We start from the raw sequence: 15,873 nt of genomic DNA on the forward strand, positions 1-15,873 counted from the left end.
GATAGAGTCCAACGGGTTTCTTCAGCCCTTTTAAATTTTTGTTTGTTTTTTTAAATTTATGCTCCTATCAATGATTACATTTACTGAATTATCTTCAAATTGACTCATTACTTCTTTTCTCTGTTCAAATGACTGCTGAAAAACTCAAGATAATATTTTATTTAACTTGTATTTTTTAACTTCAGATCTATCTGGTTCTATTTATAGTTTATATCTTTTTACTGATGGTCTTTTGTTATTGAAAAAATAATTCCCCAGTTTCCTTTTTTTAAAAAAAGAAATACAATTTTATTTCTTCTATTTCTTTTTTCTTTCTTTTTTTGTTTTCCTTTTTTTTTTTTTTGGCCACACCAGTGGCATGTGGAAGTTCCCAGGCCAGGGATCGAACCCATGCCGTAGCAGTGACCAGAGCCATTATAGTGACAATGCAAGATCCTTAACCCACTGCACCGCAACGGAACTTCCAGATTCTTTTCTTTAGTCAAATTTTCTTAAAAGTTTTGAGCGTATTTAAGGTAGTTGATTGAACTGAGTCACTTTGTTGCACAGCAGAAATAATCACACCCTCGTAAATCAACTCCACTTCAATAAAACTTTAAAAAATAAATAACAGTTAAAGAGTTGATTGTATCACCCCAGGGGAGCAGGCGTCAGAAAGACCACCAGACCGCCTCTTCCTTACTATCTCCTACTTGGTCTCAGGTAAGGTGTGTATTCAAATCAACAGAAGGGCGGTCCTCAAACTCCCTCCCTGGGTCTGAATCTGAATGCAGGCCTCATCCCATCCCCACCCAAAGACCTGTGGCAATTCTCGCGGCTCCACTAGTCAAGCAAACCTGCCTTCTTCCGACGGGTTTTTTTGAGCAATTGATTAAGGTGCAGTGATCTCTCCAAGTCCCCTAGGTTTCCCTTTTTATCTATGATCCTTTATCAGAACGTCTACAACCACCTGTGTCTACTCCATCCCTATCATTCCCCCCTCCAGGTGTTCTACCCCTTTATGCTTAAAGGGGATATTGGGCAATGACCATTCAGTAACTACATCCTGCTGACTCAATTTTTGCTAAATAATCAAATAGCATTATTATTATTATTATTATTATTATTATTATTTGTCTTTTTGCCATTTCTTGGGCCGCTCCTGCGGCAAATGGACTTTCCCAGGCCAGGGGTCTAATCGGAGCTGTAGCCACCAGCCTAGGTCAGAGCCACAGCAATGTAGGATCCGAGCCGCTTCTGCAACCTACACCACAGCTCACAGCAATGCCATATCCTCAACCCACTGAGTAAGGCCAGGGATCGAACCCGCAACCTCGTGGTTCCTAGTCAGATTCATTAACCACTGGGCAAAGACGGGAACTCCTAAATAGCATTATTTAACCCTGTCTGATATGTGCTAGAAATTGCACTCTACTCTGTATATATGTCTTCTGATGATCTTAACAATTCTATGAGGGTTATGTGATATTGTCTCCACAAATGCAAAGCTGAAGACTCAAGGAGTTAAATCACTTACGTGAATTTTGTAGCTAGGCTATCTCAGTACATAGAACAAATTCGTATCCACTAAACTTGCTGCACTGAGCAAGGTGTGGCGTCTTTTTGGGAGTGTTGATCCAGAACAAATATACAGACAGAAGAATGGATCTATTTCTTTTCCTGCAGAAAAAAAATTTCTGAACCAGAATTGTAGTGATAAAGGCAAATCATTTTTTTTTAAATCAAATTTTCTGAGGAGATTTTTGAGACATCTTTATGAAAGAGCAGGAAAATAAGCGCAATTTAAATTTTTTAAAATATTAAAATGCCCAGCGCTGGAAAAGATATGAAATACCAGGATGCATTGCAGGTGAGAAACAGAGAAAATTCAAAAAACAGTTTGGCAGTTTCTTGTTCAATGAGACATATATTTACTTCATGGCTAAGCAGCCCTCTTAGGTTTTTACCCAAATGGAATCCAAACCTATGTTTACAGAAGAAAATCTTCAGGCATATGTTTAAATCAGTTTTACTCATAACCCCCTAACACTACAACTAACATAATGTCTCTCAACTTGATGTAACATCCATAAAATGAAACACTACTCAAAAAAAAAACCCACTGATAGTAAAGTTAACAACATTCATGAATCTAAAAATGCATTATACCAAGTGAAAGAAGCAAAACTCAAAGACCAAATATGCTAGAATTTTAGTTAAGACCATGTTGGCAAATGCAAAGTTTTATACCCCAAACTGTTAGGTGGTTTCCAGGGACAGTGTGTAGGAGAGAGAGTGGACCATAAAGAAATGCGAGTTTTGTTTACATGGTGGGAGGATTCTTATTGATTGCAGTAGTATTTATATGACTACATTCATTTGACTAAATTCTTAGAACTATACAGAAAATAGTGTGGATCTTATGGTTTGGAGTTATACATTTAGAAAATAAAAAAGGAAAGAACAATTAATACCAAAATATACATGCAGTCATGTATGCAGGTGGGTCCCCATAGGCTGTTTAATTGCTTTTTCCTGGGAAGGTGGGATGGGGAGCTGTGGATGGTCTCATGGGGGCATCCCCTGAGAGCCCCATCTCTCTATAATTCACTCCTGGTTCTCTTGCATTAGTGCCTGAAATACCAACAACTCTCCATGTGGCATCATTTTAGAAGGGCCTGACTGCATGCTGGGCCCCTTGATCATTATATATTCATCTGAATGTTAACAGTTATCATTACCTACAGGCTTTCTCTCTACCTGAGGATCTGCAATGAGCCTACAACCATGGCCAAAGAAATCACCCCAAGATAAAATTGCGTTGAGTGACTTAAAAATAATAATTCCTTCCTGAACTCTTTTCTAGCATAAATGTTCACTTATTTGATATTTACAGACACAAGTTCTGTAAATTATATGGGAGAAGTAATGTTATTCATTTTATACATAAGATAAATGACTCCCTCAAAGGTACGATAAGAATGAATAATGGATTTGAAATTCAAATCCAGATTTCTCGGTCCTTGAGAGTGTTTTTATTCCATATTTTCCTGCTTTGGACAGCTTAGAACCTTTTGACCACTCTCTAAAACATAGCTCCTGTCTCATTATTTATGCACTATTTCATGGCTGAATTTCTCACTTGACACTCACCATTCTGGATTGACCGTCCCTTCTCTTCAAGGAGCAAGGTAATATTCAATACATACTGTTGGTGAAAAGTGTAATTTATGCAAAGGCAATGGGGAAGTTATTGATCCTATGAGTTATTTGACCACAGAAATAGATGTTTTGGACCAACAATTTTATACAATAGTAAGTTGAGACTGGAATATAAATGTCAAAACTTCAATTAGTAAGGAATATAGTGATATGGATTTTTCTGCTTCACAAATGAAGAGAAATTTAAAAAAAAGATAGATTTTGCTCTGATTCTGTAGGTGATAATTTCATCTTGTTCACCATCAGTTGGTCTCTCACTGGAGGTTAATAAAAAAGCATACATGAAAAGTGATCATTCTTTTATTTTTATTTGCCTTTTACAGCCACACTTGTGGCATATGGAAGTTCCCAGGCTAGGGGTCAAGTTGGAGCTGCAGCTGTTGGCCTACACCACAGCCACAAACCCGCCAGATCCCAGCCGTGTGTGCCATATACACCACAGCTCATGGCAATGCCAGATCCTTAAACCACTGAGTGAGGCCAAGGATCAAACCTGCATCCTCATGGATACTGGTTGGGTTCATAGCCTTCTGAGCCACAACAGGGAACTCCATAAAGTGATCATTCTTATAGTGCACTGGGAACCAAATGAATTAGCAAAATCAAGCTGCAGTTTAACTTTTCCCCAGTAATCTCATCCTTATTATTACAGGCATTTTAAAATATGCTGACAGTAGAATGGCTAAAAGCACACAGAATTTTGATTAGGGTGAAACTGAGTTTCAATCTTGAATCTTGAAATGTCTTCATACGATATAATTGTAGAATATCACATAACTTTCCAAATCTATAATTCCTCTAAAGGTAAAATAAAAATAATAATACTACCCAAAGTACACAGACACACAGACACACAGACACACACACACACACACACACAAATTGGTATGTAAATCTCAGCATTGAATCCAGATAGTTTTGAAGTACAAATTATCAATGAAGTAATGCTCATGGTATTTAATACCTTTCCATTTCACTACAATTTCTTTTTTGTTTGTCACTTTTCCTTTTCATTGCTGATCGCTACAAGATTCCCAAACAGCATTAATGGAGAACAGGACAGGAATGACACGGTTCATGCTCCTTGGACTCACCACTGCCCCAGAACTGCAGATGCTCCTCTTCATCGTGTTTACTCTCATTTATCTCATCACTCTGGTTGGAAACCTGGGAATGATCACGCTGATTCTCTTGGACGCCCGTCTGCACACTCCTATGTACTTTTTCCTTAGCAACCTGTCTCTGGTGGACTTGGGCTACTCCTCATCTGTCACTCCCAAAACCATGGCCGGGTTACTTTTAGGTGATAAGGTCATTTCCTACAATGCATGTGCTGCTCAGATGTTCTTTTTTGTAGCCTTTGTTACTGTGGAAAATTACCTCTTGGCCTCCATGGCCTATGATCGCTACGCAGCAGTATGCAAACCTCTACATTACACCACCACCATGACGACAAGTGTGTGTGCACGTCTGGCCATAGGGTCCTATGTGTGTGGCTTCCTGAATGCCTCCTTCCATATTGGGAACATATTCAGTCTTTCTTTCCATAAATACAATGAGGTCCATCATTTCTTCTGTGATGTTCCAGCTGTTCTCATTCTTTCTTGCTCTGCTAAACATATTAGTGAGATTGTTCTTGTTTTTACATCGAGTTTCAATGTCTTTTTTGCTCTTGTGGTTATACTGATTTCCTACCTGTTCATATTTGTAACCATCTTGAAGATGCACTCAGCTCAGGGGCACCAAAAGGCTTTCTCCACCTGTGCTTCCCACCTCACTGCTGTCTCCATCTTCTATGGAACAGTCATCTTCATGTACTTACAGCCCAGCTCCAGCCATTCCATGGACACGGACAAAATAGCCTCTGTGTTCTATACTATGGTCATTCCGATGCTGAACCCTGTGGTCTACAGCCTGAGGAACAAGGAGGTCAAGGGTGCATTCAAGACGGTGTTTAAGACAAATTTTTCTGTAGGACTTGGATTTTAACACTGTTGCATGCACAATAATCTTGTTTAACTCCTCTCTGACTTTCCAGATGCAGTGAGTTACTTTTTAAGCTCCATATTGCATTTAAATTCTTGTGTGTGTGTGTGTGTGTGTGTGTGTGTGTGTGTGTGTGTGTCTTTTTGCCATTTCTTGGGCCGCTCCCATGGCATATGGAGGTTCCCAGGCTAGGGGTCGAATCAGAGCTGTAGCTGCCAGCCTATGCCAGAGCCACAGCAACATGGGATCCGAGCCATGTCTGTGACCTACACCACAGCTCACACAACGCCGGATCGTTAACCCACTTAGCAAGGTCAGGGATCGAACCCACAACCCCATGGTTCCTAGTCAGATTTGTTAACCACTGAGCCACGATGGGAACTCCTGCATTTAAATTCTTGAGGTAATAACCTTATCTCTTTGAAAGTCTGTCATCTAGTAAAAAAGAAAACATATTCAGAAGCATGATACCCAAATTAGAAGGGCTAAGGAAAAACATTAGACATTTGGGAACCTGCTTGTCAAAACTTATTAATGATATTTGATTTATTCACCTGTTCCTCTTACTTTTTCTCTACCACGTGCCAATGCAAAAAGCATGTTAAACAGAGGCACAAACTAGCCTATGAACAAAGGTCCAAGTACACATCCATGTGGGCATACACACATTGGAGTGGGAAATTTGCCAGAGGTAAATGGAGTGTGGCTGGTTCTTAAAAAATTAATTTAAGTAATTATTGCATAGTGAGGAAAATGACCTAGAAAACAAAAAAGCAGCTTATTGAATGCGATAAGATATTTGCAAGCAATATATCCTATAAGGATTTTTTTTTTGTCTTTTTTCTTTTTAGGGCTATAACCATGGCATATGGAGGTTCCCTGGCTTGAAGTCAAATTGGAGCTGTAGGTACTAGCACTGCAGCCAGATCTGAGCCATGTCTGTGAACTACACCACAGCTCACGGCAATGCTGGATCCTTAACCCACTGAGCAAGGCCAGGAATTGAATCTGTGTCCTCATGGAAGCTAGTCAGATTCATTTCTGCTGAGCCACGAAGGGAACTCCCTATAAGGAATTAATATCAAAACTATACACAGAACTCACACAACTCAACTTAAAAAAACTGACAACAAGATTGAAAAATGGGCAGAGGACTTGAATAGACCTTTTTTTTCAAAGAAGACATATAGATGGCCAATAGACGCAGGAAAAGATGCTCGATATCACTAATCATCAGGGAAATGCAAATCAAAACCACAATGAGACATCACCTCACGCTTGTCAGAATGTCTATCATCAAAAAGGTAACAAAAGAACTTACAAAGCAGAGACAGAGTCACAGATTTTCAAAGCAAACTTATAGTTACCACAGGGGAAACACTGAGATGGGGTGTAAATTGGGAGGTTAGGTTGACATAGGCACACTACTCTATACGGACTAGGTAAGTAACAGGGATCTTCTATATACACAGGGAAATTGACTCAATGCTGTGCAGCGACCTGGATGGGAAAAGAATCTGAAAAGGAACGGATATATGTACAAGTGATTCACTTTGCTAGACACCTGAAATTAACACAACAGTGTAAGTCAGTAAGTCAACTATACCCCAATAATTTTTTTTTTAAAGGCAACAAATACCAAGGGTTGGAGAGGATGAGGAGAAAAGGGAACCATAGTACTATTTGTGTGGTTATAAATTGGTGTAGCCACCATGGAAAGCAGTGTGGCATTTTCTCAAATAATTAAAAATAAAACTGCCAAATGATCCAAAAATATCACTTCTGGGTATTTATCTGAAGGAAACAAAAACACTAATTCAAAAAAATATATATGCACATCTATTTTTATTGCAGCACTCTTTACAATAGCCAGTGTATGAAGGTACTCTAAGTATTTATCAGTAGATGAATAGACAAAGAATATGTGATATACGAACAAATACACACTGGACTATTACTCACCCATAAAAAATGAAATTTTGGAGTTACCGTCGTGGCTTGGTGGTTAACAAATCTGACTAGGAATCATGAGGTTCGATCCCTGGCCTTGCTCAGTGGGTTAAGGATCCGGCATTGCCGTGAGCTGTGGTGTAGGTCGCAGATGCAGCTCGGATCTGGTATTGCTGTGGCTGTGGCGTAGGCTGGTGGCTACAGCTCTGATTAGACCCCAAGCCTGGGAACCTCCATATGCTGTGGGAGCAGCCCTAGAAAAGGCAAAAAGACAAAAAAAAAAAAAAAATTTGCCATTTGCAATGACATAGATGTATCTAGAAGATATTATGTTAAGTGATTTAAGTCAAACAGAAAAAGACAAACACTGTATGATCTTATATGCAAAATCTAAAAACAAAATGAACATTGGAACAACATTAAAACAAACTCACAGGTATAGAGAAAAAATTGGGGGTTTTCAGAGAGATGGGGATGGAGGTGGGGCAAAAGAGGTAAAGGGAATTAGAGGTACAAACATCTGGTTGTAAAATAAATAAGCCGTGATGATGTAATATAGAGCACCATGAATGTAGTCAATAATATTTTGATAACTTTGAAAAAAATGACATAAAATTAAATTTAAATTTAAAAACTTTAAAACACTGAATGCTCTCAGTGCTTTCTCACTTATTCCAGATGTACTTCTCTTGAACTTTTATCTAAAAACAAAATAAAACCCAAAAAGGCCACTTAGCCTAAGGATGAACTTATCCCTAGATAAGAAGGTAGGAGGTTAGGGTTGTGTGGAGTTAGTTTTAATCTATTTTTTTCAAGCCTTGTTTAGCCCATTTCTGGCCTGGAGCTTAAAAACAAACAAAAGAGGGAGTTCCCATCATAGCTCAGTAGAAACTGCAAACAAATCTGACTAATATCCATGAGGATGTAGGTTCGATTCCTGGCCTCACTCAGTAGGTTGGGGATCCAGTGTTGCTGTGAGCTGGGGTATAGGTTGCAGATGTGGCTTGGATCCCACGTTGCTGTGGCTGTGGTGTGGGCCAGCAGCTGCAGCTCCGATTCGACCTGTAGCCTGGGAACTTCCATAGGCCGCAGGTGTGGCCCTAAAAAGCAAAAAACAAAACAAATACAAAATGGTAAACTTATCCCAACTACAATATTAGTTTTCCATAGTCTACTGGTACGAAGGGCACAAAGAAGATAAGATCTTAAAAGACTGTACAGCACCAGAATTCTGGGAGTCCAGTCACCTGACTCAGGAAATGTTCATTTGCAATTTCGAAATTCTTCAGCCAGGTTGAAGCCTCTAAAGGTTGATCAAAGCACTGTTTGTTGTAGTTGGACTGCAGTAGATCCCAGCAGTTTTGACCCAAATATGAGCTAATCAAAATGCAAAAGAAAACAAACCATGCAGGAACTGACAATATTCAACTCCAAATACTCTATGCCTCTTTAAGTTACGGGATGACTTTTAGTTTCCCATATGCATTCTCAAAGCCTTCTTTCTTCAGAGGTTTACTTTTTCATGTGGTCCATCTTAGATTAAATACTGTCATTATATACAATACACAATAAATGGACTAAAGGTAAAAAAAAAAAAACACTAAATGCTGGTAAAGCTAAAAAACAATTTGAATGGATTGCTGGTGGGAAACCAAAATATTTGAGCACTTTAGAAAATATTTTGGCAGTTTTTCATTTGAATAAATACAAACCTACCATATGACAAAGCAACCAATCTCCTAGATATTTAGCCAAAGGACATGAAAATCTGTTCACACAAAAATCTTTAGGTAAATGTTTACATCAGCCTTATTTGTAATCACTAGACATTATAATAAACAATGGTTTCTCAAATATGGGATAGGATAGACAATCTGTAATGTCCATATAATAGAATAGTATTTTGCAATTAAAAAATACCATCTTCCACTATGACACAAGTAGCAATATGGATGGACTTCAAATGCTAAGTGAAAGATTACAGATTTAAATAGTACATATTCTAGGATTACAGTTAAGGATTTTTTTTTTTTTTCTATTTATGGCCACATCTGTGGCATATGGAAATTCCTAGGGCTAGGGGTCAAACCAGAGCTGCAGCTGCTGGACTATGCCACAGCCACAGCAACACCAGATCTTTAATTTATGGAGTGAGGGATCAAACCCACATCCTCACAGACACTGTGTCGAGTTCTTAACCAACTGAGCTGCAATGGGAACTCCTAGAGTGAAGGATATTCTTGCAAATGCAAAATTATTTGGAAAAACTGGCTTATTGGTTGCCAGGGGCAGTGGGTAGAAGAAAAGGTTTATAAAAGAAGTTTATACGTATTTATTCAGGTGATAGTGTTTACTTGACAATAAATTTGATAACATTCTTAGAAGTATACGCTAAAATTTTGGATAATACTGTATGTAAATTACACATTCATTATAAATAGACAAAAACAGTAAGATAAAGCAGGTAGTACAAAAATATGTATGTGTAATGAAAATAATAAGCATGGTCCCCCAGGGCGGGTAAATTACTTCTTTCCCAGGAAAGTAGGATGAGGACCTGCAGATGCTCTCATGGGAAATTCCTAGAGAGCTCCACGTCTCTATAATTCCCTCCATGTCCCTAAGTGTTAGGCCTTGAAATCCCAGCAACACTCAATGAGACATCATTTTAAAGGGATCAGGATATATGCTGAACCCATTTGGTGATCAGTCATTCATCTGGGTATTAATACTTGTTAGTACACAGAGGCCTTATCCCAGGATTTGCTATGAGCCTGTAACCATAGTCAGGGAAAACACCCCAAGATAAAAATTGAACTGATTGGCCTTTAGCTGATAACCTCGTATTGAGATTTGTTACTTGTAGACACAACTTTGTGAATTATGTGACAGAGGTAATTTTACTAGAGTATAGTTGATTCACAGTGTTGCGCCAATTTCTGTTGTACAGCACAGTGACCCAGTCATATATATATAAACATTATTTTTCACATACTATCTTCTATCATGTTCTAGCCCAAGAGGTTGGATACATTTCTCATTGCTGTACTATAGAACCTCATTGCTTAACTATTCTGAATGTAATAGTTTATATCTACCAACCTCAAACTCTACATCCATCCCACTTCCTTCCCCCTTCCATGTGCACAAACGACCAATCTGCAAAACAGAAACACACTCATGGACATACAGAACAGACTTGTGATTAACAGAGATAATCTTATGATTTTTTCTCAAATAAGGAGGAGGTAAGGAGATAGAAACAATGCATGGTAGTTTCAGGAATTAAACCATGTTAATATTCTTTCCTCCATTTTTCCTGCATTAGAGACTTTGGAATCTTATGACAGTTACCTGGAAGAGAGCTCCTCTAATTACAGATGATATTCTGATTTCAGACTCACTGTTCAGAAGTGACGGTTCCTTCTCTCCCAGCAGACAGGTAAGCATCCATATTACATAAATGTTTTAGTCAGAAGTATAACTCATGCAAAAGTGCTGGGTCAACTATACTTACTTTGAGTTTGAGAGAACAAAATAACTATTTTAATGTTTTTATAAAATATTGAGGTGAGACTGGGGTATAAATATCAAGCTCCCATCAGTAGGGATTTTACTGATACTCATGAAACACACTGCTTTCTGAAGGATATGAACAGAAAAATACATAGACGATTCTCTGATTCACTGTGTGGTAATTTCATCTTGTTCACCAGATATTTCCTTCTCGTTGGAGGTAAAGAACAAATAAATACTAACTGTTGAAAAAAAAAAAAAGAAGAAGAAGAAAATAAATAATCTTTAAGTGGCAAAAGTGTCTAAAATGAATTAAGACCCAACTGCACTCTAACCTTTTCCTCATCATGTCATGCTTACTGCTACTGGCACGTCTACACATGTTGACTGAATGGCTAAAAGCATAGACTTTTGTTTAGACTGAAAGTAGATTCAACTCTTGAATCTTGACTCTTTCTCATCCTAGCTGTGTAAGTTTAGAGCATCACACAGCTTCTCAAATCCTTAATTTCCTTAATGATAAAGTCTAAATAATACTACTTCCCTTACACAATACATGCACATACATACATTTATACATAAAGCCCCTATTGGTTATGGAACATAATATACCCTAAAAGTGGTCAGGTGTGCTCCACTTGGCAAACATAATGCCTTCTTGGGATAGGCTTGTAAAGTGAAACTACAAATAAAAATATTTAAAATATTCCTACACGAGAGTAGATGCTAATAAACTGTTTTACAACATACTGCTTGCCACCAAAACAGATCTTCAGGATAAAGAGCCTACCAAGGGACTTTCCTTCCTTGAGCTCTGTGAGTCTGCTATGAGATGACAGTAACGAGAGAAAGAATGAGTTTAAGGAGAAGGGAATGTTTCTAGCTAAAGTAGATATTTCAAGGAAGAAATTAAGGAAAAGAATGGCTCACATGGGATTTCTGGAGCCAACTGTATGGATGAAGAAAGGACACCCTGAGGAACACTTGAGAGCACAGAAAATCTCAGTGGGCCTCATGTGTGAGAAAAGGCAAATTTCATAAAAGGGGAAAGTTGTAAGACTTCAAAATGCATGCCCCTCTGACCCCTCTGGATCCCCATTCATTTTTCTCAAACCAACATAAAAACAATCGTCCCATCCTCATAAAAATATTACATCTCATCAGACTGTGCTAAACACTCAGCATTTTACCATTTTTAAATGCATTCTTTGATTGATTGATTGATTGATTTTTGGTTGCACCATTGGCAGGCAGAAGTTCCCTGGGCCAGAGATCACCTAACCCTTCACCTCAGCAGTGACCACACCTGGTCACACCAGACCTTAACATTTATACCACCAGGGAATACCAATGCATTATCTTACTTAATTTTCACAGTAGTGCTATAAAGTAGGTCTGATTATCATCTTAATTTTTCAGCTGGAAGTATGAGATTCAAGTGAGTTTGGTAAGGATGACTCCTGGGTAGTAAATGGTAGAGCTGCTATGCACTTCATCCTAGAGCCTCAGCTCTATACACGAAGCTATGTCTTCCTCTCAGAGTTTCCTCTGCTGGTTGTACAGCCCCTGCTGCTCCAGTCATCCCACCATATCTATGATGCACATATTCCTCACTTAATTCACTGTGAAACTCCAAACGCTTAATTGGGACTAATGAACACAATGAGTGACTGTAAATTGGGTTAAACTTATTTTTATTTTTATTTTTATTTATTTATTTATTTTTTTGTCTTTTTGCCATTTCTTGGGCTGCTCCCGCGGCATATGAGATTCCCAGGCTAGGGGTCTGATCGGAACTGCAGCTGCCAGCCTACGCCAGAGCCACAGCAACGCAGGATCCGAGCCGCATCTGCAACCTACACCACAGGTCACAGCAACGCTGGATCGTTAACCCACTGAGCAAGGCCAGGGATCGAACCCGCAACCTCATGGTTCCTAGTCAGATTCGTTAACCACTGCGCCACGACAGGAACTCCTTAGTTTTATTTTAATATAACTAAGACCACCGTCTGGGAGCCATTTAATGTAGACTCAAAGACTGGCTTGACAATTAATACTCATTTAAATGTGGGGGAAAAATTATCCAACTTCTCATGCATCATAGTTTAAAGGAACCTAATATCAAATCAAACTCATGATGTTCTTGAAAGGATATTGTGTGTTTACATTTAAAGAGTCTACAGAAATTCCTGATGAGCAGTAACATGCAAGTATATGCTTTTACTAGGCTTGGCAAAAAGGAATGTATAGATAAATTTATTTTGGACAAGCTACTTATCAAGTTAATTTCCTGTTTACAAACTTATACACTTTGAAAATCAGGGAGATGATCCACAAAGATCCTTCAGATGCAACAGTACGTAAATTTCTTTTTTTTAAAAAAATTTTTAATTGTTATTTCCCTAATACAATTTTTTTTCTACTGTACAGCATGGTGACCCAGTTACACATACATGTATACATTCTTTTTTCTCCCATTATCATGCTCCATCATAGTGACTAGACATAGTTTTCAGTGTTACACAGCAGGATCTCATTGCTAATCCATTCCAAAAGCAATAGTTTGCATCTATTAACCCCAAGCTCCCAATCCATCCGACTCCCTCCCCCTCCCCCTTGTCAACCACAAGTCTATTCTCCAAGTCCATGACTATCTTTTCTATGGAAAGTTTCATTTGTGCTGTATATTAGAGTCCAGATATAAGTGATATCATATGGTATTTATCTTTCTCTTTCTGACTTACTTCACTCAGTAAGAGAGTCTCTAGTTCCATCTGTGTTACTACAAACGGCATTATTTTGTTCTTTTTTATGACTAAGTAGTATTCCATTGAGTGCATGTGTGTGTGTGTGCGTGTGTGTGTATGTATATATCACATCTTCCTAATCCAATTATCTGTCAATGGACGTTTAAGTTGTTTCCATATCTTGGCTATTGTGAATAGTGCAGGTGCATGTGTCTTTTTCAAGGAAAGTTTTGTCTGGATATATGTCCAAGAGTGGGGTTGCTGGGTCACATGGTAGTTCTATGTATAGATTTCTAAGGTACCTCTATACTATTCTCCATAGTAGTTGTACCAGCTTACATTCCCACCAACAGTGCAGGAGGGTTCCCTTTTCTCCACACCCCCTCCAGCATTTGCTATTTGTGGACTTACTAAGGATGGCCATTCTGACTGGTGTGAGGTGGTATCTCATGGTAGTTTTGATTTGAATTTCTCTAATAATCAGGGATGTTGAGTTCTAAATGCCTGAAAGACTTAAATATAAGACAAGATACCATCAAACTCCTGGAAGAGAACACAGGCAAAACACTCTCTGACGTCAACCTTACAAATGTTTTCTTAGGTCAGTCTCTCAAAGCAATAGAAATAAAAACAAAAATAAACCAATGGGACCTAATCAAACTGACAAGCTTTTGCACAGCAAAGGAAACCAAAAAGAAAAAAAAAAAAAAGACAACTTACAGAGTGGGAGAAAGTAGTTTCAAATGATGCAACTGACAAGGGATTAATCTCTAAAATATACAAGCAACTTAGACAACTCAACAGCCAAAAAGCCAAAAACCCAGTGGAAAAATGGGCAAAAGACCTGAATAGACATTTCTCCATGGAAGATATACAGATGGCCAATAAGCACATGAAAAAATGCTCAACATCCCTGATTAGTACATAAATTTCTATATAATTAATGCACTAAGTTCTGTTGACAAGGATACTTTTATCTGGAGAATCTAAAACTACAAGGCATTACTATAATGAAATAATACATATTGTATGTACACTTTTCAGGTTTCTTTGTTTATCACTGATTCTGTCTTCTCATTGCCCCAGAGCACTTTGTGATTCTCTACCTTGATGAAGAATAGCACAGAGGTGACACAGTTCATTCTCCTAGGACTAACTGATGACCCAGAACTGCAGGTTCCCCTCTTTACAACGTTCATTCTTGTCTACCTCATCACTCTGATTGGGAATTTGGGGATTATTATGTTGATTCTACTGGACTCTCATCTCCACACCCCCATGTACTTTTTCCTCAGCAACTTGTCTCTGGTGGATATTTGTTACTCTTCAGCTGTCACTCCCATAGTCATGGCTGGGTTCATTCCAGGAGACAAGGTCATTTCCTACAGTGCATGTGCTGCTCAGATGTTCTTTTTTGTAGCCTTTGCCACTGTAGAAAATTACCTTTTGGCCTCAATGGCCTATGACCGCTATGTGGCAGTGTGCAAACCATTACACTACACCACCACCATGACAACGTGTGTGTGTGTCTGCCTAGCCACAGGCTCCTATGTCTGTGGTTTCCTGAATGCCTCCATCCATATTGGAGACACTTTCACTCTCTCTTTCTGTAGGTCCAACATGGTCCATCACTTTTTCTGTGATATTCCAGCAGTCATGGTTCTCTCTTGCTCTGATAGACATGTGAGTGAACTGGTTCTTGTTTATGTAGTGAGCTTCAACATCTTTTTTGCTCTCCTGATTATCTTGATTTCCTACCTGCTCATATTTATCACCATCCTGAAGATGCCCTCTTCTGCAGGATACCAGAAGGCTTTATCCACCTGTGCCTCCCATTTCACTGCCGTCTCCATCTTCTATGGAACGATTATCTTCATGTACTTACAGCCCAGCTCCAGTCATTCCATGGACACGGACAAAATTGCCTCTGTGTTCTATGCTATGATCATCCCCATGCTGAACCCTGTGGTCTACAGTTTGAGGAACAAGGAGGTCAAGAGTGCCTTTATGAAGGTAGTTTTGGAGGCAAAATTGTCTTTAGGATTATGATTTCAACATTGTACAATGCAGTAACCTAGTTTCATTAAGGCAACAGTAAAATTAAGTTCCTGAAGTGATAGCCTTACCAATAAAAAGTTGCTAGTTCGGAAAAAAGGAAACACAATGTCTAGAAATATAATTCCTAAGCAAGAATGGCTAAAATGTTTTTTGGGCCTGCCAGTCTAAAACTTTATTAAGGGTATTGGTTTATGACATATTCTGCATGCTTTTTTTCCTCAATGAAAATACACATAAAATAGGGGCATAAGTGAGACCATGTACAAAGCACATGTGCCTCAAGAGAATACTTAAGTCAGAATGAGCAATTTGACAGAATTAAATAGAATGTTGCTAGGTTTTAATAAAGATTAAAATATTTAAATTATATTCTAGAATATGAATTTATGTCTAATATTTTTATTTCTTTAGTTGA

The 15,873-nt window shown here is 38.5% G+C and overlaps 2 protein-coding genes across 2 annotated transcripts; both read left to right on the forward strand.

Annotated features, from left to right (window-relative positions):
• Positions 1 to 4,248: 4,248 nt before the first annotated feature.
• LOC100620388 (olfactory receptor 5B2-like) lies at positions 4,249 to 5,190 on the forward strand. The gene has a single exon (XM_003353856.2). It carries the CDS (start codon positions 4,249 to 4,251, stop codon positions 5,188 to 5,190), a length of 942 nt encoding a protein of 313 aa, XP_003353904.2.
• A 9,320-nt stretch (positions 5,191 to 14,510) lies between these two features.
• Positions 14,511 to 15,449, forward strand: LOC100519009 (olfactory receptor 5B3-like). Its single transcript, XM_013994315.2, has one exon. The coding sequence runs from the start codon at positions 14,511 to 14,513 to the stop codon at positions 15,447 to 15,449; it is 939 nt and encodes a 312-aa protein (XP_013849769.2).
• Positions 15,450 to 15,873: the final 424 nt, after the last annotated feature.

This window comes from Sus scrofa, chromosome 2 (genome assembly GCF_054392235.1).
Source record: "Sus scrofa isolate SSC_HxYL_T2T_F1_AM1 chromosome 2, Sscrofa_HxYL_maternal_Yorkshire_Landrace_v2.0, whole genome shotgun sequence".
Classification (NCBI taxonomy): Eukaryota; Metazoa; Chordata; class Mammalia; order Artiodactyla; family Suidae; genus Sus; species Sus scrofa.

Coding starts and splice junctions, on each gene's coding strand:
- LOC100620388 (XM_003353856.2), top strand. CDS start 4,249: ATGGAGAACAGGACAGGAATGACACGGTTCATGCTCCTTGGACTCACC.
- LOC100519009 (XM_013994315.2), top strand. CDS start 14,511: ATGAAGAATAGCACAGAGGTGACACAGTTCATTCTCCTAGGACTAACT.